The sequence below is a fragment of the Oxyura jamaicensis genome, chromosome Z (genome assembly GCF_011077185.1).
Source record: "Oxyura jamaicensis isolate SHBP4307 breed ruddy duck chromosome Z, BPBGC_Ojam_1.0, whole genome shotgun sequence".
NCBI classification, from domain to species: Eukaryota; Metazoa; Chordata; class Aves; order Anseriformes; family Anatidae; genus Oxyura; species Oxyura jamaicensis.
Window position 1 is genome coordinate 20,682,992 of NC_048926.1, and position 24,690 is coordinate 20,707,681.

Here is a 24,690-nt window from a genome sequence, read left to right on the forward strand (position 1 = left end):
TCTTTAGCTAAGAAAGAATCATAAGAGCTAGAGATTGTATATTACCAAGAAACATAAAAATTATAATTGCTTCTGCTGTTGTGTTCAGTTTTGCTTTGTTTGTTTGTTTAAACAGCCTGGCACCTCCATTCAATAGTCTGTAGATCTGCTGTTTCTCTGCTACTCTCAGAAATAAACTTACCCATGGAAAATGTTGCTTTTGTCCAGTTTCAGAACAAATTCTATCAACCATAGGAATAGAAGCCATAAGCAGAATACAAAGTTATCTCTAATGTCTCTAATGCCCACAACATTCTTAGATGCAGAGAAGCCTCTCAGAGGACATCAATCTCTGAGTACAGCAGATAGCTATCCATAATAACCAGTATGTTTTGGGTTTGTTATTTATTTGAATAGCCATTAAACTCTTTCTAATGCACATTTGAATCCAGCCTCACAAACAACTGCAGTTTCCAGAAATCAACAATCACTTAGACTTTTTCATAGGGCATACGTATTTATTTTTCACTCTGCTATCTGACCTTCTACCACATCAGGACCTTACATACTTTTTTTCATTCAGTGTTCCTAGAGGTACCAAAATCTCTCCAGTACCTCCCGGGTATTTCACAGTTTATATGGGGCAACCCACATACAATTCAAGTTTCGAAGACCAATATCTTGAAATTCAGAAAGACCAGCAATGTGAATTGTTACCTTGGCTCTACACTTGTTTTTTTTTTTCCAGATTTCAGACCAATCTTGCCTCCATGGAAAGAAAACATAATAAAACAAAACAAAACAAACAAAAAAATCAAGACACCAATCTCTCTTTGAACCCTGACTAAATGACATTGTATTCATCTCTCAAAAAAACATTAGACTTTCATATCTTTATTAAAGGAATATAGAAAATAAACTTCTGTCCTAGAAGCAGCATCTACTGCCTTGCAATTACCAGTGAAAATGCAAAATCAAAAAGAAATTCCTGGACCTTACCTGCTGGATTCTGCAGATGTAATGGCAATCAGAGGAGGAATCCTCAGTGGAAGAGTTGTAGGTCTTGGAATAGTTTCAGTATCATTTTTTTTATCCCAGTCTGCCTGTTCTAGCTGCCTGAAAGCCAGAGGGGGAAGCTGGATGTTGCGGGATGATAATCTCCGCACAAGATAGGGCTCCATTCCCTGGAAAGTCTCTTCCTCTTCACTGCGGTGATGAAGAGTTTCTTCTGAAACCTATTATCAGGTAAAAAAAAATAATATAAAAAAAAAAATCATGTAAGAAAACACCTATAATGTCAATTTAATTGCCCCTTTAATTCCTTTCCATAAACTTGTTTCTTATAAATGTTACACTTCGCTATCATTGTTAAGGAAAAGCAAAAAAGTGAAAAAATACTATAAAAAAGTTCATAGAATCATAGAATATCTTGAGTTGGAAGGGTCCCACAAGGATCACTGAGTCCAGCTCCTGGCTCCACACAGCACCACCAAAAAATCAGACCTCATGTCTGAGAGCATCGTCCAAACCCTCCTTGAAGTCCAGCAGGTTGTGTCGTGACCTGGGCCCTGGGGAGCCTGTCCCAGTGCTCGACCACCCTCTGTATGCAGAACCCCCAGCCTGACCCTCCCCTGTCCCAGCTCCATGCCGTTCCCTCTGGTCCTGTCACTCTCCCCACAGAGCAGAGCTCAGCACCTGCCCCTCCGCTCCCCTCATGAGGAAGCTGCAGGCCACCATGAGGCCTCGTCCTATCTCCTCTCAAGTGACTTCAGCTGCCTCTCATACATCTTGCCCTCCAGACCCTTTGACATCTTTGTAACTCTCCCTGTAGATACTCTGTAATAGTTTTATGTCCTTCTTATGCTGTAGTGCCAAAACTGCATACAGTACTCAAGGTGAGGCAGCACCAGGGTAGAGCGAGACAATTGCTTCCCTTGACTGGCTAGCAATGCTGTGCTTGATGTTCCCCATGGTACAGTTGGCTATTTTGGCTGCCAGGGCACACCGCTGGCTCATGTGCAACTTGCCATCAACCAGAACCCCCAAAACCCCCTCTCTGTGGGACTGCTCTCCAGCCTCTTGTCCCCCAGTCTGTACTTACTTCCAGAGTTGTCCTTCCCAGTTGCAGAATTTGGCACTCACTCTTGTTAAATTTCACGTTGCTGGGGACTGCCCAGCCCTCTAATTTGTCAAGATCTCTCTGCAATGCCTCTCTATCCTCAAGGGAGTCAACAGCTCCTTCCCAATTTATATTCATCCACAAATTTATTCAGTATAACTTCAAGTACTGCATCCAAGTCATTTATGAAAACACTGAAGAGAACTGGCCCTAAAATGGAGCGCTGCAGAATCCCACCAGTGATTGGCTGCCAGGCTGATGTTAACCCCATTTACTATAACCCTTTAAGCCCAACCCATCAGCCAATTTTTCACCCATCACATTACTTATTTATACAGGTGTGTTCTGGATATTTTTTTTCCAGGATACTCTAAGAAAGTGTATCAAAAGCTTTGCTGAAATCCCAAAAGATTACATCAACTGACTTCCCTTGAGTAACCTTGTCATAAAATGAAATTAAGTTTGTTAAGTAGGACCTTCCCCTTGTGAACTTGTGTTGGCTGTGACCAATGACTGTGTTGTCTTTCAGGTATTTTTAAGTAATTCCCTAAATAACTTTTCCATAAATTTGCCAGGCACTGAAGTGAGACTGACAGGCTTGTAACTACCAGGGTCTTCTTTCTTGCCCTTCCTGAAAATTGGAACAGCATCTGCCAGCTTCCAGTCTACTGAGACCTCTTCACATGCCCAAGACTGTTGAAAAATAATTGAGAGATGTCTTACAATGACATCATCCAGCTCTCTGAGTATCGTGGGAAGAATCCCATCAGGCCCTCAGCTGAAGCAGCAAGTCCTGCACAATTTCAGGACTTCAATGATAAACAGCAAGTTTATCATTACTGTAGGCATGCTTGCCAATTGAGGGCACCTGGGCTTTCTGAGCCCATTATCAGTGTTGAAGATAGAGGTTAGAAAGGCATTAAATGTCTCTGCTTTGTCCATGTCCCTGTTTGTGAGGTGACCATCCTCATCAAGTAATGTATCAATACATTCTCTGGTCCTGCTTTTGCTTTTAACATATTAAAAAAATAAAAATAAAGAAATAAATTATTGTCCTTCACAGTACTGGCCAGCTTCAACTCTAATTGAGCTTTGGCTAAAAAAATTTTCTCCCTACAAAGACAAACAACATCTTTGCTGTCCTCCCATGTCACTCGACCTCACCTCCAGTGGCCGTACGCTTTCTTTTTCCACCTAAGCTCTGAGAGAAGGTTTCTGCTCAGCCAAAACAGCCTTCTGCTTGAATTAAAACATTTTGGAATTGCCTTTGCCTGTGCTCTTAGGAGGTGCTCTTAGGAGGTGGTACCTGAAAAGCAACCAGCAATGATGGACCCCAACACCATCAAAAGCTTTTTCCCAGGCGACCTTAGTAACTAGTTCCCTAAGCAGCCTGAAGTCTGCTCTCCCCATATGTTGGGTTGAAGTTTTAGTGGAACTTTTCCTCCTGTCACTAAAGATTTTAAACTTTCCTACTTCATGGTCATTATGGCCAAAACAGCCACCAATTGCCACTTCACCCAGGACACCCCCTCTTTTTATAAGCAACATATCTAGAAGGGCACCTTTCCTAGTTGATTCCCTTAATACCTGTACCAAGAAGTTATCATCAAGGTATATTTGGAATATCCTGGACCTGTTTGCATCATCTGTGTGAAACTCTTACTTCATGTCTGGTAAATTGAAGTCACCCATAAGGGAAATGACAGCTAATCTAGAGGTATCTCTTTGTTCTTTAAACAATAATTAATTGATGCTATCAACCTGGTGGGATTGTCTAGAGTAGACTCCTCCAGTGACACCTCCTGTACTTGTTTGTTCCTTAATCTTTACCCCCGGGCTCTCAACCAAGTCATTGCCAACTGCAAGCTCGGCACAGTCCAGACCCTCCATTACATGCAGTGCCACACCCCTGCCTTGCCTGCCCTGCCTATTTCTTTAGTAGACCCTATAACTGTCCATCACAACACACTAGCCATGGGACTCATTCCACCAGCTTTCACTTATGCCAATAATATCGTAGCTCTGCGATTGAGCCAGGGCTTCTAGCTCCTTTCTTGTTCCTCATGCTGTGTGCATTGGTGTAGAAACACTTCAGATGTGCTTCATTGTACCCAGCACACCATGGAGCACACTGAAGGATTCCTTTTTCACACAGTTGCTCAGATTTTGGCAAGCTGTCCCATAGCTTATCACTAGCAGGCCTGGTTTTATCCCCTTCCCCCTTCAAAACTTGTTTAAAGCCCAATTGATCAGCCCTGCTAACTCCTGTACAAAAATCATTTTCTTCCTCTGAGAAAAATGCAACCCATCAGGCACTAGCATTTTCTAGTGTTTAAGTAATTCAGTGCTTTAAAAGCCAGGAATCTATTTTAAGAGGAGATAAAGGCACTGCTACCTAAAATATGTACTTCTACCTATATGGGGGACAAAGCGTTCTGCATTAGACAAATTTCTGTCCTACAATATGCTTTCTTCCCTGCAGATTGTTTACCTTTGGAGGAAGTGTGAGTCCAAATAGCAATCATAGAATAAAAATAGTAGTCAGAGATTGTAACTATGCACCTCTAGATTGAAAAGAGGAAAAAAATCACCCTAAGTTCTCTTATTAAATCATATTTAAAAGATTTCTGCAGCTGTTTCAACTCCCGCCTTTCTCTATTGCACACAGTAATTTCATGCTAATAGTAAGTGATGAGCACTTAAAACAACCACTGCAGTCCTTGGAAAAGAGTGAATAATTAGAACTTCTGAAGGTGTGGCCCTTACAAAATCTTAAGGCAAAACATCAGTAAACTTTATTTTTAATTTAATCATCTAAAATGCTGGTCATATTTTCTGGGTGATGGATGAATGATAGCCACTCTAGGAAAGAAAGCTCCAAACTATACTTACTGAAAGGGAAGAAAAATTCTTCAGAAAATTTTTGGAACTTCTAAGAAAGCTCATCATTTTAAGAGAAATTTGCAAAGAATTACTTTTCTAACATCTTCTGCAAATCCTGTTGAAATAACGAGAGGAAATTTATTTTTTTTCTTGATGTCTTACCCAGTCTCTTACCACCTCTTGATAAATTCCCCAGCATAGATACCTCTGTCTGCAACTACAGCCTTGATGACAGTCCTGTGAAGAAACCCAAGTTCTGAGCAAGTCTAAAGATGTTATATATCTAAACTAAGAATGCGGAATACAGCATATATAGCTATATACTATTCCACATAGGTCAAGTATGAAAAGCCTCAGTCCAAATACCTGACTTGAGACTGGTACACTGCCTCTGCCAGCTACAGTTCGTATGTATGGTATGGTCAATATGGTATACTATGGTATGACCACATTACAATTCCAGTTACACTTATAGCACAGGCATGGCCTTCATTCTGTGCTGTTTCATGAGGACTGATGCAAGGAAAGCTTGCATGGCAATGTGTCTATTTTGTGCACATAAGGAGACCTATTAATGAACCACCTTTCATGATGAGTAACATTAATATGCTCCATTTATACTCGGAGCTTGAGCAGTTGCTGTGAGCAAACTATTTCTAATTAGATTTTTAATCATAAAATCTAAATTTATAATTTAGCTATTTTTCTTAATCTAGCTGTAATGTAGTTTAAGAAAACAAGGATTATAAAATGGTATGCATTAATGCATGTACTCTGAAGCAAAACCACAGCAAAATCAATCACTGCAAAAATACTGCACAAATTAATGTGTTATAGTCATCCAGGGAGAAGTTTAACTTCAGGCTTGTATTTTCAGTGTGTGCATAGTGAATATCCAAGACAGCTGAATAAATTAAAAAATAATAATGAAATTAATTATAGGTCTGCAAGAAACAAAAAAGAAAAAAAAAAAAGAAAAAAAAAAAAGCCGATATCAGAGCTAAAAGTAGTCTATCACAAGAGATTATTTGATTCACTTCAACAGTGAAAAACAGTTGATTTGGGGGCAGGTTTGGAAACCATAAAAATCCTTGAACTGCAGCTACAGATGATCAGAATCAGAGAGCTGAAATGAGAAAGTGAACTCACCAAACATAGACTCATATGAAAAAAACAGACAAGTAGAAATGTATGGCATAATGCAAACTATCAGGGAAAGGGAAGAATTCTAGACCAAATATTAAGACGGAGCTTTTAAGAAATCAAACAGTAATCACCTAATGCATATTTCAACTAGATTTAAAGGGAAATTAAATCAATTTGAGGAAAAAGAGGTCACCTATCGAGGTACGAATACTCAGGTATTTAAACTAGAAAATAATGATCAAATTGATTTTATGCATTTTGGCAAAACAAAAGAAAAATATGGATTGTTAATTAATGCCTTATTTGTGTTGTTGTGAGGAGAATTATGATTACTCACAGAATCATAGAAATGCCATTTGGAGGGACCCTCTGAAGTTGTCCAGTCCAATCACCCACTCAAAATGGGACTATCAGCAACACCAGATCACATCTGCCATGGCATTGTCTCAGGCTCAGAAACCTCCAAAAACAAAAAATTCCAACAAAGATCCTCCAACAGACATTCTCTGGCCTCCATGGATAACCTGCTCCAGTGCTGCACCACATTCCTGATGAAGATTTTCCTGATCTTCAACCTGAACATCTCAGTTAGGGACCCTTGCCCCTCACCCCTCATTATACAACATGCCACTGTCAAGAATGTCAAGGTCAGATTTAATGTCTTTTGCAGCTACCCTTCAAGTAGCTGTAGGCTGCTATTAGATGGCCTTCCCCTGCAACACGGAGGACTAAACAAATTAGCTCCCTCAAGCACTCCTCACTGAGCGGGTGCTCTAGGCTCTCGCCATACTGGTAGCCCTCTCCTGGGCTCTCAGCATGTACCTTGCTCTGCTGGCCACAGTCACCCTGGCATGCAGTTTGCTTTATTTGTGATGAGAGTACACTGGTTGATATCCATCCTACAATCCATTGAAGTCCCCGAGTCCTTTTCAGCAGGGTTGTGACCCCATCAGTCACTTCTCTGCCTGTGCCAGTGCTTCAGGTTATCCCATCTGGATACCAAACTCTGCACTTCAGCATGGGCTGTGGTATCAACTGCTCATGTCAATATGCTCATTACCAGCTGCCAGCCAGATGCTGAGCAATCATTCTCCACCATTTGACCCTAGCAGTGGAATTATCTTTCTGCTCAGCTAGCAGTCTTTTCATCCAGCCCAGGTTTCCTGACTTGAATCCAAAAGAGTTTTTTATTAAGAGTATGGTCTGTTCAGGTAGATTTACCACACTGAAGAAAAAAAAAAAACAAACAAGTTGCAAAGTCAGGACTGAATAATCAGGAAATTCAGAATATAAGTGAAGAAATAATAATACTTTTATTATTTATTCTTTTATATAAGATTTTTTTATATTACAACATTTTCCTAGTAAGATATTTGGGAAAATGTTGGTACGGAGTGACAGACATTTGATGATGCAAGGGCCTCCAAAGAGAGATCAAAAAGACAATATAAATCTATGTATATATAAAAATGGCATATAGCATGCTGATGACAAAGGAAATTCTTGTTTGGATCTGGACTATCTTGTTATCAGGACTATGAGAAAGTCAAATAGAAGCCAAGAAGCTTTCATTTGTGTACCTTCATGGAGATTGGACAGGTCAAATGTATGAATGTATATATACTTAAAATGTTATCACTGTATGCAAAACACAAAAGTTACTAACAAGATTGTTAGAAACAAAAATATAAACATTTAATTACAAAGTATTAAGCCACATGAGGATAAAGAGGATACTTTTATGAACTTGTAATTACCAGATGGGTAAAGGTAAATAGCAAATAATGAAGCATCACAAGGAGGTGTAATAGACTTGACTTTTCAGAAGTACATGAAAAACAACATAGCTGATGTTGGCCATGTTCCACTGCCTTTCTCGCATTTACTCAGATATAGAAATCAAAGCCACACCACAATTGCACATAAAAGACATTTTCAGCTCCAACACTCTCAGCAGTAAGACATGAATGTCAGATAGACAGATTGTACACATAAATAAATTATCATATACTACATTAATATCTATGTCACGAGACAATCACCATGATAAAAGAAAGGATTTGGATTTATTAGATTAATTAGATTAATTCATTAGATAAATCAGAATGAGCAGTTAAAACTTTTTACCTGGTCCTTGACTGCTCATCACTTACAGAATGCAATTCTGAAGTCGGCTTCTAATGTACACCCCACAGTCACTACACAACAACTTTGGCAAGTATTTAAGATTAAAAAGCAGAGACAAAAAAAACCTGTGAATATAGTTTTACCTCCCTCCACTGTTTTTCTCACAGACCCATAACAAAGATGCTTCCATGGTTGCCTTTGCTTGTCCCTGCTTCTTTTTGTGACTGCCTGTTATCTTGCAACCTGGATTTCAGTCAGCCACCCCAAAAATTTTAAAAGACATTAGTACTTTCATAGATTCACCCACAATGTCAATAACTTGATTAGTCTCTTGTATTATTAGTCCATAGCTGCTCTATAAAGCACTTTTAATTGCTTCTTTCACTGACTATAAGATAGCTACAATATCCAGTAAGCTCTGCTTGCTCTTAACGTCAAGTGCATTTTCCTCCAAATTTCATTTTCAAGATTATAGCATGTTTGCAGGTAGCACTACTGGTTCACAGTAGTAATGTTTAGAAAACAAGAAAAAGGTAACTGGACAAAGTTTTCCTTAAGCAATTTATTTAGTGTTAGATAGTGGGTCTGTGGTCTAACAAGGAACAGAAGCAAATTTTCTCTCAGAGAAGAGTTTAGTTTTCAAACCATTGTTTCAATCACTCCAAACCTTCCAAAACTTTTGCTCAATATCTTTCAAGTTCTGCAAAACATGGGAAGAAGACTGTAGTTACCATTACTACACAGTCCTTACTGATTCCTATGAGCAGCTTTTGCCTATAAGGTGAATGAAGCAGAAATCTTGTCTAAGAGAATGTATGATCATCTCATTATTGCATATCATACTATATATACTGCATGTCATAATATAAGCACAATGACACAAATAAACCATGTATGGCTAATTCTGACACTGCCTGATTTCTGGGTGCTTGGCTTTCTACCTTCATGATTTTTATGACAAATTTGGCACATGACATTTAATTTTCTTTCTGAAAAAGATGGTACATTTCCATCCGGGGGGGTGACACTGATACACACTTAATTCCTCTGCTAAGCTGAACCTTCAGGTTGACCACAAAAACAATGACATGCAAGCATATAAATTGTTGTTTGCTAGTCTATTATTTAGACCTGTAGCCAATGTGAAACAGACACTTTTCCAGCAGATCCTCCAGATATTGGTATGTGGGAAACCACGAGATTCCAGGACTACTGATTTTATTTATTTATTTATTTATTTATTTTCTGTCAGAGTTCTGGATTCTGTTTCTAGCCAAGTATTTTACTTTTTTCCTGCTCTCTTATTCCAAGACTGTCCCTCTTTCCCAAGCCTCTGCAACATGTTGTCGTCCTTGGTCAACGTTATGTTTTGCAAGGGACTATCACAGCTTTACATACCAGAAATGCTCATCCAAAAGGTTGCAGAAAATACACAGATGGTAATTTCTTCTTGGTGAGGAATTACATATCCCATGTCCTATTCCTCCCACTCCCTCCAGAGAAGTAGCTGGAGAGGTTCAGAAGCATCTTGCTGAAGAGGCATAGCTGAGTAATAAGGAGGTTACAGACTCCTGGGTGTTTCAGTACCATGCATTTTCCACAGAAAAAAAGATGTTTTCTACACACTGTTTTTCAACCTAAACTCAGTTTTTCCTCTACTACCTTAAAACCCACTTCCATTATACACATTTGTCTTCCTCACTCACTTTTCTTTTTATCTTCCCCAGCCTTTTGCTCCAGCCCATTTCTTGAATCGAATAGGATAACTTTATATTTTCTCAACATCAGCTGAAGGGCTCCCAGAGGAGCCATTCTGTGAGGAGACAGACAAATGTACAATTGATTTCTGTTATTTGTGTTGGCATCTGTACTAGTTCTGGCTGCGATGGAGTTAATTTCCTCCACAGCAAACCATACAGTACTATGTCTGAAATTTGTGACGGAAACAGTGTTGATAACATACTGCTGCTTTATCTGTTGCTGAACAGTACTTAGACAACATCAAGACTGTTACTGTTTCTTATGCTACATCCCCAGGGATGATGCACCTGAAGCCTGGAGGGGCCATATCCAGGACAGGTGGCCAGAACTGACCAAAAGGGTGCTCCATGTCATATAGCACCACACTCAGCAGTAAAAGCTCAGGAAAAGGAGGAAGAATAGAGCAATCAGAGTTATGGCATTTGTCTTCCCAGCTCACCATGGTGCATAGTGAAGTCCTGCTTTCCAGGACAAAACAGGATTGAAGAATACCCCTTTATTATTATTATTATTATTATTTCCCAAAGGTTTACCTTATGGCTGTCCTGATGCAGATTTTAATAAGGATGGCAACAGATGCATCTGAGGTCTAAAGTATGAGTGCAGTTATTTCAAAAGAAAGTTTACCATCACATTTTGATCTGTGAAAATTGGCTACTTCTTGTTAACAGTTGAAGGATCTTGGGCTAGAATTGTAAAATATTTATCCTAAGAAAGACAACTGATATAGGTATGTTATCAAAGGCTGCAGCTAAAGCTTTCCTTGGTCATAAGCAACTTAAAACAGTGTTCCATTAAGAAGTTGTTGGGTAAGTATAAGAACAGCTAATGCTGCCAATTAGAACAAAATCACCAAGAATGACAAACAAGCTTTGGAAGGGCAGGTATCTGACATGCTACATAATGTCATCCAATACCATAATTGCTAATAAAAACAAACTCCAAAACAGTTCTGCTGATGACATTTCTGATCTCTGAGAGTATACACAAGCGAAAGAAAGTTCCTTTAAGGTGTTTGCTAATGAAATCAGTCAAAGAGAACATTTCAGGCTTTCTTTTTTACATTAGAGGTCTGAGAGACCCTCCATTAATCCCTGCCCTGTAACCAGTTAATTGAATTCTAGGACGTGACATCCTTTTAGATACCAATTAACCTACTTCAGCTCTTTTTGTAAAGAGCATATTCCAGGCTGGGTCATTCAAAGTATCTGCCTCCTTATTCCATTTCTTCCTGAAGTCCCTCAGCTAATAACGATGAATCATTTGTTGGCTAAGCTACTGCTCATAAGATGATTTGCTAGCCTTCTAATTAGCAGGTATGTTTCTTAGTTCTTACAAGTAATTGCTCATTACTAGGCATGGATTTCTGTGCAATAATAAATGGTTGCAAGCTAAGGAACAGAAGTCAGTCACATATCACAAGCTTGCTGGAAAAACAAAAACAGCTTGAGAGAAGGCAAAATCAAACAGCCCTGACATGGAAATATAGATTTTTTGTTGTTTTTGCCATTTCACTGCAGACCTCTTGGCAGACTTAACAAGATTATCTGTTTGTCACCTACCTTAGTTTTTCTTCGAAAAACATTTTTTAGAAGTATCACAGTGTGCATGTCTAACAAAGCAGTTGTGTGGCACCAGTTGTTGAATCATCCCTAACCAACCCACCCTGACACGCCCTCCTATCCTTTCCCATCTGCTGCTCAGTCTTGTGACGTGAATCAATTGACTACTGAGATCTTAAAATTTACCTATTCTCTTCCAAGAGCAAATAAGGAGACTTCCAAGTGCTTAAAAAAGAAAAAAAAAAAAAAAAATGCAATGCAGTCACTCTTCTAAACACTTTGACACACAGCACTGTGCTCTCTAAAAGAATACTTATCAGGAAAAAGAGGTAGTCTCTTAACCTCTGTATGTGCTCTCGCATTACCATGTCATAAAACACATTTATGCCCATACAACAGTAGAACTATTCTAGAAGTTAGCTAAAAAATAGATAAAAATAATCATCTCAGTTTGCAGCCCAGAGGCATACTAAGTGCCAAAGAACCAGAGGCTACAACAAAAACTCAATTTGGAGGTTTGACACATAAGGGAAATAGTTTCTGCTAATGAATAATGCAGTTGTTTCTAGTCCACCTACAAAACAGCTTCTTGACTCAGCTCTTTGGTTGGCCTGAGTCAGAAAATAATCACATTAAATAATTCTACTTCTGTACAAAATCATTTTCTCATTGCACCATTTTCTTTAGGTAAACTTCCCAAATATCTGATTTATACTTTTAGTTGGAATAGATTATTATTTCACATCCTACCAGAAGCTGACACAGTAGTATTTACTGTAATTTAAAGTATTCAAATAGTTCACCTAAACAGATGGCCTAACCTGTCTGTTTTAGATGCCAGCAATATATTTACAAGTCACAGAGAAACTGGTGCTGACTTGGGAGTATTAATACCTGGATTTTCTTCTCAGGTTTAATGTGGATGTTCTTTGTTACATTGGCAACTCTATCACAATCACTATGCCTTAGCTTCTAGTCCTACAGAATTGATATAACTATTCTATTTAGCTACTAGTGTGTTTGACGATAGCATTGTTTATTAGCATAGGTATTTTAGATCTAGATTAAACACACTATCCTTCTTTCAGGTAACCCTCTATTTTCCATTCCTATATATTCTCCACCTTTTCCTCAACAATAACTATCTTAATACTTTGAAAATATAACCAAAGAAGGCTCTATTAAACCAGTAAAATGTTCTTGCTTTAGATTCTTTAATTTTTATTAAAAAATAAATGAGCCTATATTATTCACACACCATTTCAAGACTGTATTTCAGTGTGACTAGATTCACTGCTGTTCATTATTTGCAATATGGAAAAAGAGAAAATAATGATGATTCATATGCTTAATCTCACAGTTACATAAAATGAACTTCTACTCAATCAGGCAATACTTTCCCTTCTTTGCCTGTGATGCAAATATTTTTAGTGCAAAAACACCTCTAAGACATGTCCAGGATAATTCTGTTGCTCTTTCTTTGATTAGTTTGAAATAATTATACAGTTTAAAATGTGGTTACGTAAATCTCAGCACAAGTTAAAAAGTATTTATGTAGATAAGAAAATAAATAATTCTTACTAATAGTATAGTTAATTAGATGGAGATAGTGGAATTGTTAATGGTGCAAAAAAATACCCATGTTTATTTCTGTTTTGTACTTGGGTGGATGAAAATGATTTATTCAAAGCAGAGGAAGAGGAAACACTTTCCAGGCCATTAGTATGGACAGTTTTCTAAGAAGAAAGCTTCAAGTCTGCAGATCAAATTATTTCTACTGAAAAACCCTAAGAAAGTTGGCTAACTACTTTAGCTCTTCTAACAGTAACAAATCTTGGAAAGCTAAGGAAGTCCTAAAGGACTAGTAGAACAACTTTTGCAAGAGAACCAATTAGATGACCCATATTCCAATATAAATATATATATATTATAAAGATATATACTTATATTTATATATATATATAATTATATAATATATAAATATATATATTTGTATAAATTACAAATATAAATATAAGAGTGAGCATATAAACTTCATAAAAGGAAACAAATCACAGTAACGTAAAGAAATAAAACATTAAAATAAAAACAAAAGGACACAGTGAATCTGATTTTCTAGTAAACCTCTGACACAAAATTATGATAAAATTAATGCTATATGCATATGAATGTCATTAAGGCAGAAAGCCTGTGAACTTAACAGGGTTCTAAGCTTTATTCTTGCGTAGGTCTGTCTCAGAGGTACAAAATCCATGGTATTGGCCTCAGAACAGTCCATTTCCAACATCCTCAGCCCAGGTATTAAATGATTAGATAGGCTTTCCTAGTTTTGTAGTAATTCAGTCAGAAATTTTCCTACAAACTCTTCTTTTTTACCTTATGTGACTAGTTTTACAAGGTTTTTGAAAGGATTAACAGGATGACTGCAGTTAGTCAGATGCTTCGCAATTAATAAATAAATAAATAAATAATGACAATTATAACAACAACAATATTCCAAAAGCCAAAACTAAGAAGAAAAAAAAAATTCACCCAAAACCTCAAAGCGAGTTAGTCAAAGTCATGGTATTGTTATGAACAGTTTGATATTTCATACCAGCTCATAGAGGAGATTATGCCAAGAGTACTGAACTTTCCACTGTACATATAATGAAAAACTGTAAGTTTTAGGTTTTGTGGATTTCAGTAAGGCAGAACTACACTAACTGCAGCTTCACCGTGAATTAGCAATTGCATAGGAGGACCTCACTGAGAAATAATCTCAAATGCTATGAAATTATCTGAGAACGTGTATCAGCCAGCTGCTGATTTGTACAAATATTCTGAAAAAGGTAGTGCAAGATTTAGTCTGTTAATGGCAAATTAAAAACCGAGAGATAAATGTTTGCCCATATTAGCCCTATAGCTTGGTATTCATGGTTTTAAAATCTGTTTGCTTCCTGTTACCTGGAGTTTTCCAGGCAGTGATGTAGTTTGCTCAGGTAGATGCCTCTCTGCTTGGGAAGGGAGCTGTGATGAACACGTGCAAAAAGTAGAGTTCATAAAATGGATAAATACACAAGTGCTTCTTCTGTTCCTTTTCCTTTTTCATATGGAAAAGAGTTATGTGGCATCACAGACATCAATCTTTCTTTCTATGTTTTACTTAGCAGTAAATCCACCTTTAACAGGGGCATACAAGAGGAAGCTGAGAAAAAAATAATGCCAACACTTTTATTTCATCTCCTAAATCTGTGTTTGGGCTTTTCTACCAGAAATGCTCGACAGTTGTGCTTTTGTTGATCTAATTCAACATATGGAAATAATTTGATTTATTAGTAAGGTGGTTTTTTTTTTTTCATTTGTTTGTTTGTTTCAATATATGTCCTGAAATAGAGCCTTGACATTGCAAGCACATTACAAAAAACTGGGGAACCCTGACCATTGAGTTTGATTGTATGACATGGCCATAGCAAAACAGTGGACAGAAGTTCTTCCATGTAAGGAAAAATCAAGGAAAATCCAAGGAAAATTCATGTTTTCCAGTGCTAATCCAGATACAATTCTGAGTATAAAGGTTTTCCCAGAATTCTTTACCTCCTACTTTTCAACTCCCAAAATCATATTTAGCAGCTCATATAATCACTTAAGCATACACATTGAAAACAGCTTCAGTCCTTCTACATTCTCAGTAAATATTTTTATATTTTTCAGAATACTTTGGTATTCTCAAGTTTGCAAAATCAAATCCATTTAATCTGAACATTGAGAAGATGTCATGGAACAAGATTAACATCAGAGAAAATCTGCTTTAGTAAACTTCAGACTCCAGGACCCAAGGCAGTCATCTGCTCTAGATTCTTTAACTTCTTAGACATGTAATTGTAAAAAGGTATTTACAGTGTGTTTACTGCTCTGACAGCATTTAAAGACATTTCTAGCACACTTGCAAAGAGACGGCTTACTAAGTCTGGCAAACTATAGGACTGAGTCTTCCATCCCACCTTGCAGAAGATAAAGGTTTTGCCTTTCTCAAACAACTTCTCTCATAAAAAGTCTTTGAACACTTAAAAGAATTTTTAATATTGATTTTTCTGGATATCGGTATTTCTGGATATTTCTAGTCTTCAAACTATAGTCTTAAAACCCAGTTATCCGTCAACAGCAAAAGTATGCCAACTTGATTTGTTTCAAATAGCTGGTATAACCTTTTCCTTTAATTTAATGTATCTTAGTTTTTCAATTAAGAAGATAAATAAATGAAGATTTAAGTTCTTGAACAACTGGTAGGTCTCTTGAATAACAAAATATTTTACAAGTTCTAATATCTAAACAAAAATGCAAAAGAGGATGTTGCCAACTAAGGACTAATAAAAACAAAATCGTTAAACAACCATAACTAAAAGTTAGCACTAGACCCTATGAATTTCTCCAAGGATATGTTATATATACCTCAAATTTTTTATCTCAGATGCTTCTGTATGTTATAGATGGAAATACAGAACTTTTAATGTTCACATTTACAGCGTATATTTGTGAACACGTTTGCACAAACTATGAGTAAAACTACAGAATACTAAACAGTCTTCAGTGGAAACATAATTAGCACTGGAAATGAAAGAGCACATTCAACCAATTCATTCCTTAGCTGTGCATCCTGCAGATCACAGCCTCTGCTGAAGAAGTATTTTAGATCGAAACAGTGAAAAGTTTCTTGCATTTTTACATTTCTATGAATAATGAAGATAGACATAAAAGGGACACAAGCCAAAAATAAAATAAAATAAAATAACAAAACACAATCCATTAAGGACTTTCTGTCAATTATTACTTGTTTGCTTTTTTGTTTTTACAGAAAAGATGTGAACATAAAAGGTACCCGCAGTGGAGAAGGACTTGGGGGTACTGGTGAAAAATTGGACATGAGCCATCAGTGTGCAATTGTAACCCAGAAATCCAATCATATCTTGGGCTGCATCAAAAAATGAAGTGCCAACAGTTTAAAGGAGTTGATTCTCCCTCTCTATACTATATTCCTCCCCTCTACACTATACTGTATACTATGGTGAGGCCCACCTGAAGTACAGCTCTGGGGCCCCCAGGACAAGAAAGAAATGGACCTGTTAACTTGGATCCAGGGGAGGGCCATGATGACGATTAGAGGGCTGGAGCATCTATGATATGAAGAAAGGCTGAGAGTGTTGAAGATGTTCAGCCTGGAGAAGAGAAGAAGGCCTCTAGTTGCAATACCAGGAAAAACTGACTTTCACAAAAGTTTAGAATCAGATGACATCTAGAATCATAGAATCATAGAATATCCCAAGTTGGAAGGGACTCACAAGGATCACTGAGTCCAACTTCTGATTCCACACAGCACTGCCCAAAAATCAGACCTTATGCCCAAACCCTCCTTGAACTCCAGCAGCTCAGTGCTGTGACCGCTGCCCTGGGGAGCCTGTCCCAGTGCTCGAACACGCTCTCTGTGGGCAGACCCTTTCCCTAACCCCCAGCCTGACCCTCCCCTGTCGCAGCTCCATGCTGTTCCCTCGGGTCCTGTCGCCGTCCCCAGAGAGCAGAGCTCAGCGCCTGCCCCTCCGCTCCCCTCATGAGGGAGCTGCAGGCTGCCATGAGGCCTCGCCTTAGCCTGCTCTGCTCTGGGCTGAGCAAACCAAGGGACCTCAGCCACTCCTCAGGCATCTTGCCCTCTAGGCCCTTTGACATCTTTGAAGCCCACCTTTGGGCAGTCTCTAATAGTTTTATGTCCTTTTTATATCGTGGTGCCCCAAACTGTACACAGTACTCCAGGTGAGGCTGTATCTGCACAGAGCAGAGTAGGACAGTCCCTTCCCTAGACCAACTAGCAATACCATGCCCGATGCACCCCAGGGTACACTTGGCGCCTTTGGCTGCCAAGGCACACTGCTTGCTCATGTTCAACTTCCCATTAACCTAACCCCCAAGATCCCTTTCTGCCGGTCAGCTCTCCAGCCTCTCATCCTCCAGACTGTACATATATCCAGAATTGTCCTGCCCAAGGGGCAGAATCCAGCACTTGCTCTTGTTACACTTCATACTGTTGGGGATTGCCCATCCTTCTGATTTGTCAAGACCTCTCTGCAAGGCCTCTCTATCCTTGAGACAGTCAATAGCTCCTCAGAATTTAGTATCGTCTGCAGACTTGCTCAAAACTCTTCCTAATCATACATCCAAGTAATTTGGCTCATCATAAATTTATCCTCCTTATTTAGAATCTATTTACATCACCTTATTTTAAGTTCCATAATTTTTAATTCTACAATTTCATTATATTTTGTGTCAAAAATTGTTCTCTTTTGCTTTAAACCAGCTGCCTAGTAATTATTTTGTCCTGTATGACTTTTATGACTTTTCTGGTAATCCCTAATACTCTATTTGACTTTTTGACCACTGCTGATTATTGAGTTATTGGGTGTTTCTTTTTTTTTTCTTTTTTTTTTTTTTTCAGAGAAATAGCCACAAGCCACAATTATGTACAAGTTCTCTATTCTTAGATGAAATATATCACTAAAAAGCCCTTGTTATAAATGTATAGTTATTTTATATTTTCTTTGTGCATTTGTCAGCACTTGTCAATACTCCTAGGTAAAGTGTAGAATCTTTTGAAAAATCTTAAGAACAATTTAGTGATTTAGTGGAATTATTATCAAGTAGTGTTTAAATCTTTTTTTTTTTTTTTTTTTTTTTTTTTTTTTTTTTTTTCCAGCAAATGAAGAAGGAGCCTTTATTTTTCAGCAGATTACCTTGCAAACAGGTACCAGAGAACAGTCCATGACAAAGAATTTTTGTACTATATGTTCAGAAGAATTTCTAAAGTAGAGAAAGAGCAAAGCCACGAAATTCTTTATTTCTTATCCTCAGGTGAAAAGACAAACAGAGTCTATAATTGTATTTGGGAAAAGAATGGAACAATACTTCTATAGAAAGACACACTAGGAAATAATTGCAATTGATTTACTACAGAATTATGGTCACTCCAACTGGAAGAAACAGGTTTGGAATTTGCTAAAACATTTGCTAGTAAGAACATTCAGCTCAAGTTAGATGTTTATGTTCTATTATGTGATAATGATGAAAAATGAGTATAATGGAAAAAAGCCTGACAAAAACAAGTAGATCAAACACATCACAATGAAATCAGAATTTCAGGGAAATCCTTCTCTATTAAAGCAAGATTTATTAAAAAAAAAAAAAAAAATCAAAAACCTGGCAATTAGAACCAATTCCTAATAGCTGATCAAAAAGGCTTACAGAACCTACTATGCTAGCTGAAGCAAATGAAGAGTTCTGCTCAAGATATCTACGATAATTAAAAAGGCATTTTCATATATAAATTTTCAAAACAGAAGACAGAAATATGTAAAATGGAAGAAGGAATAAAAGCTTAAAGCTATTCTTACTGTAGAGCAGAAATCCAAACATCCATGCAAATACATGCCTCTATGAATAACTCTAATAGTATGAATTTATTTCCATAGCTTTCTTCTCTCTAGAAACGCTTTCCTTCATTGCAATCAAGGTACAGTTTGAATATAATTTAATTCTGGAGATTCCATCTACACATAAAACCTCCAAACTGAGTTAAATGATTTAAACTCAGTTCAGCTGAACTGCCAGGGTATGGATGAAAATTTAAGTGAAAATAACATACAAGATTGTAATCTTAGAGGGGAAACAGATAGGGATGCCACATCTCTGTGTTCCTGCTTCACCATGTGATTATTATTGCTTGAGTTATTTCAATTATAACTCAAGCTAAAATCTCAGTAAAAAAAACAGTTCCACAGCAAGGCCATCATATCGTCATTGTACATAATATTACACAAGTGCACTTTCTTCCATGAAAATCATGTAATCAGAGTTGAGTAGGAAATTGTTTTTCTATCCTGCCAAATTGTTCAATTTGAGAAATGTTCGTGTTCCATGTTTTATGGAAACAAAGTTCTTGCAACATTTTCATAAAAGGCAAGGAATTTGAGGTACAAGTTTTCTCCCATGTTTCTCCTTATACTCAAGTAGTCTAGAGAACAGCACAATCTCCTGGAAGTGAACGGAACCAAGTTCGCTTAGGTTTGTATCACAAAATCACCCAACCATTGAGTTTGGAAGGGATCTCTGGAGATCTGCTTCAAACCCTCTTCTCAAGCAAGGTCACAGTCAGTAGGTTGCCAAGGAGTGACAAGTCAGTTTCTGGATTTCTCCACAGATGGAGACTGCACAGCCTCTCTGGACAATGTGGTCCAATGCCTGACCACCCTTTGAATTAAAAAAAAAAAAAAAAAAAAAAAGGAAAAAAAAAAAAGAGTTATCTTGCATTCAGATGGATTTTCATGTGTTCTAATATGTGACCATTACTTCTTGTCATGTCAGTGGGCACTGGTACCATCTTTTCTCGCCACCACACCATAGCATAAGGCTTTTAGGCACACCAATAATATCCCCCACAAGCCTTCTCTTCTCCAAGCTAAACAATCCCAGTTCTCAGCCTCTCCCCATATATATCTTGCATCAATTTATTAATCATGTTTGTGGCTCTTCACTGGACTTGATCAACTATGTCTGTGTCTTTCCTGTAGTGAGGAGTTCAGAACATGTGTGTTCATGAGGTCTGGGTAGAGGACAGCTTCCTTCAGCAAACTGGCAGTGCTTTTCCTAATGCAGCCTAGAAAGCCATTGGTCTTTTTTTGCAGCAAGGGCAGACTGCTCCCTCATGTTGTGCTTGCTGTCCATGAGGTCTTTTTTTACCCAGCTAATTTCCAGACAATAGGCCCCAACCTGCATTGGTTCACAGGACCTTCTCAGGTACAGGAGTTGGCATTTCCCCCTTTTGAACACTATGAAATTACTGTCTGCCCATCTCTCTTGTCTGTTAAGATCATTATGAATGGCAGCAAAACCATTTGTTGTATCAGCCAGTCCTCCTGACTTTGTATTATATGCACAATGTTCTATCATCCAGGTCATTAATGAAAATGTGAAACATATTGGCCCCAGTAACAACCTCTGTAGCACACCACTACTGACTGTTGTCCAACTGGGCTTCAAGCCACTAATTGCAGGCCTCTGGGATTGGACTTTGAGCTAGTTTTCCAAGCTTTTTCACCTCACTGTCCATTTATCTAGCCTCTACTTCATTAGTTTGTGTATGAGGGTTATCTGGGAGGCTATTACAAAAACTTTACTAAAGTTGAGCTAAACAGTATCCACTACTGTCCCCTCAACCAACAAGCCAGACACATCATTGTAGAAGGTTATCTCCATATCTGTCCTGCATCACTTGCAGCTGCCTTTACCTCTTGTATGTTCCTATTTCATATTTGAGATTTATCAGGAGTTTTTTGCTCATCCATGAAAGCCTCCTGCAACTCCTTTTTGTTTCCCTGTTTGTTGGCATGTACAGTTTTGAACTTGAAGAAGGTGATCCTGGAAAACCAACCAGCTCTATGGGACCCATGCCTCTTCTCACCAAGGCGGCATCTCATTTCAAGTAGATCTCCTGAAAGTCCAGGTTCAGTGTAGGCTCATGATCCTTCCTGCCATTTGTTTTTTCCCTCCTCTCATGATCCTGAACTCCACCCATGCCATAGCTTTTGCAGCTGAGGCTGTCCCCAACATTCAATTCCCCAGCCTAGAATCATAGAATCATTAAGGTTGGAAAAGATCTATAAAATCATCTAGTCCAACTGTCCCCCTAACACCAGTATCACTCACTAAACCATGTCGCTAAGCACCAGATCCAACCTTTCCTTAAACACCCCCAGAGACGGTGACTCCACCACCTCCCTGGGCAGCCCATTCCAATGCCTGAATGCTCTTTCTGAGCAGAAATGATCTCCTCATTTCCAATCTGAACCTCCGCTGGTGCAACTTGAGGCCATTCCCTCTAGTCGTGTTCATCTGTGAGAAAAGGCTGACCCCCAGCACCCCATAACCTCCTCTCAGGTAGTTGTAGAGAGCAATAAGGTCTCCCCTGAGCCTTCTCTTCTCCAGACTAAACAACCCCAGTTCCTTCAGCAGCTCCTCACAGGACTTGTGTTTCAGGCCCTTCACCAGCTTTGTAGCACTTCTCTGGACAAGCTCCAGTGCCCCAATGTCCTTCTTGTAGCAAGGGGCCCAAAACTGAACACAGCACTTGAGGTCCAGCCTCACCAGACCACAGTGCAGGAAGATGGTCACCTCCCTCCTCCTGCTGGCTGCTTGTATTCCTGATACAAGCCAGGATGCCGTTGGCCTTCTTGGCCACCTGGGCAAACAGCCGACTCATGTTCAGGCAAACATCAATCAGCACTCCCAGATCCTTTCCTTTGCACAGCTTTTGAGCCACTCTCCCCGAAACCTGTAGCACTGCATGGAGTTGTGGCCAAAGGGCAGGACCCAGCACTTAGCCATGTTCAGCCTCATCCCACTGGCCTCTGCCCATTGACCCATCCTGTCCAGGTCCCTCTGCAGGGCCTTCCTACCTTCTGGCAGATCAACATTTTTCCCCAGCTTGGTGTCATCTGCAAATGTACAGAGGATGCACTCAATTTCCTCATCCAAATAATCAATAAAAATATTAAAGATAAGCAACTTCAACCAACACCCCCTTGTTGGTTCCTCCATCACTGGTTTCAGGACATTGTCATCCAAGCACTCCAGAAACCTTATAGGTTTCTTGTATTTTGCTGTGGTGCCCTTCCAGCAGATACTAGAGTGGCCAAAATCCTCCATGAGGACTAGGACCTGTGAATGTGTGGTTTCTTCAAGTTATCTGAAGAGGGCCTCATCAACCTGTTTCTCTCTGATCAGGAGATCTGTAACAGTTGACCACTTCAATTCCATCCATGTTGGTCTGCCCACAAACCCCGACCCATAAGCTCTCAGCTGTCTCATTATGTCTCTTAAGCCAGAGTTCCTTGCATTCCAGCTTCTCTGTGTTATACAAAGGGCAACTTCCCATCTCATATTCCCAGCCTGTCCTTCCTAAAAAGCCAGTATCCATCCATCACAGCACTCCAGTCATGAAACATCTAGCTCTCACCTACTAATCTCTCAGATGGACTTCACGAAATTATTGGCTGCACTGGTATTTCTCAATTTTTCTTGTTGGAGTGGATCATTGTCTACAAGTAATTGCTTGCAATATGAGTGGAAAGAGATGCTCTCTTCATTTAAGTGGAGAAGTTACTGGCTAGTTCTTGTTACAATCAAATATAAAGCAGAACAGCACCAAGCAGAAAGTGAAAGTGCATCTTAACCTAGTTCATTGTGTAGGACATTTATGCATTTATGTGGAGAGAAGAGTAAAGATTTGACTTCTTTTATCCAGAAGTCCAGTTCTGTATCCAGGATAATAGTGAAAGATTCATCAGATTTGGTACTTTTATATGAAAAGTTTCAGTGTTCATAAATTGTTTTCTTGTCTAACATTAAAACTTAAAATATCACATCTGTGGTGATACAGACATTGTCTGTACAATAATGAAGAGTTACAATGCAGGACATGCTCTGCTGCAGATTAACTGAACCAGACTTAACCAGTTTTAACCTTGTATTCAAGTTCAAAAACCCAGGAAGTCAGGGTAGTCTTTCATAGTCTACAAAGTGTTATATAAAGCAACAGCAAGTACAGCAAAACTCACTAGAGATGGTGATTCAGCAACTGTTTCCTGAAGTAGTATTTTCTACAAGAATATATACATATATTTATATATTATATTTTATACATATATATATATATATATACTAGTGGAATTCAATAAGGAGGAATGAGATATACCACTCATTAGAATCAACTTCCAAAGACCTCTTGACCATTTTCATATTTTCATATGGAGGTCCAAATGACATATTGCTTTATAGTTTTGACATAGTGGGTTTGGCATTAAAAAGTGCAAAAGTTTATTTATATCAGGATGCACTATAGGAGTTGTATGTTCAGAGTATTTTTAAGTAAGACTGAAACAATGAAACAGTGACGGAATCACTGGATGTCAGTATGTTGCGCAAATCCAGCCACTTACCACTACATTGACAGCAGAGAGAACATTGCATGGTCACAGCAAAACTGCACCATTCATCACTGTCAGACAAGAGTGCAGTGGAATGAGTTGGACCAGAATATACATTTGCAGGCATCAGTAAGCCCAGTCTCCACCTTGCTATGCTGCAGATGTTAGAGGCCAAAACAGGGAAGGGAAAGAAAGGAAAAATAACAAATGTGATTACATCAGGTTTTGAGTTATACAGTATAGGCATGGCACCTCTTTATCCAGGCAGTCTGACTAGTGAACCAGTCTCAACCAGTGTCTCTCCAGTGTCTGTCAATCTTGTCTAGATACTGAGGCTTGGCAAGGGCATGAGGTAGAAGAGAAAGGATCTCTCCATAGAAAGATATAGTAAGGAAACAATTATGCTCCTGGCATGTAAGTCTGTAGCTAAGAAAGAGAAGTATCAGAGAAGAACCACATGAATCCTGTACAGGAAAACATGTTCAGTTTTTCTATATACTAAATGATTTAAATCAGTGCCACTCCAAATAATATTGCTACTCTGACCTATAGGCGTAATAATAATTGTTATCATTCTAGGTCATAATATTTTAGTATTTTACATTAGACCCTAAAAAAATGTTTATCTATCAGCATTCACTGGCAAAAGCATCATGTTTTTTAAAGATCATTTATGGCTATTTTCTGAATAATCTCATTCAGTTATTTGGGGTTGCATAAAAATTCTAATAGCCCTTCTTCTACACCAATGTGTATGTCACACTTCTTTTTGCTTCTAATTTATATTTTGTGTCCGAGGTCCTTTCCAACTGAAATTAATCAGTCTGCCCCTTCTAGAAATACACACAATTTCTCCCTATTGCAAATCTCTTTCTTCACATTATTCATTGTGCTGATATTCTGAACTCCAAAGCACTGTAACAGATGACTCACCTTCAGCTATCAGTCATTCTCATCCATTCACTTTTTGAATTTGAGGTCCTTCATTTGAAATTTACACTTGATCTCCAGTTTCATGTTAATTTGTATTTTACATTATTTCCAGTTGATTTATTTTTTTCCATTCACAAGATTAAAATACCAATACTATACTGGTAGATTTTAGCCA

At 38.4% G+C, this 24,690-nt stretch overlaps 1 protein-coding gene across 1 annotated transcript in view; it reads right to left on the minus strand.

Moving 5' to 3' along the window:
* Positions 1-24,690, minus strand: part of PDE4D (phosphodiesterase 4D) — a 651,373-nt gene that overhangs the window by 474,829 nt on the left and 151,854 nt on the right. The window contains exon 3 of the mRNA XM_035310825.1: positions 979-1,214. Coding sequence (XP_035166716.1) covers positions 979-1,214 — 236 coding nt within the window. The remainder of the gene's footprint in view (positions 1-978; positions 1,215-24,690) is intronic.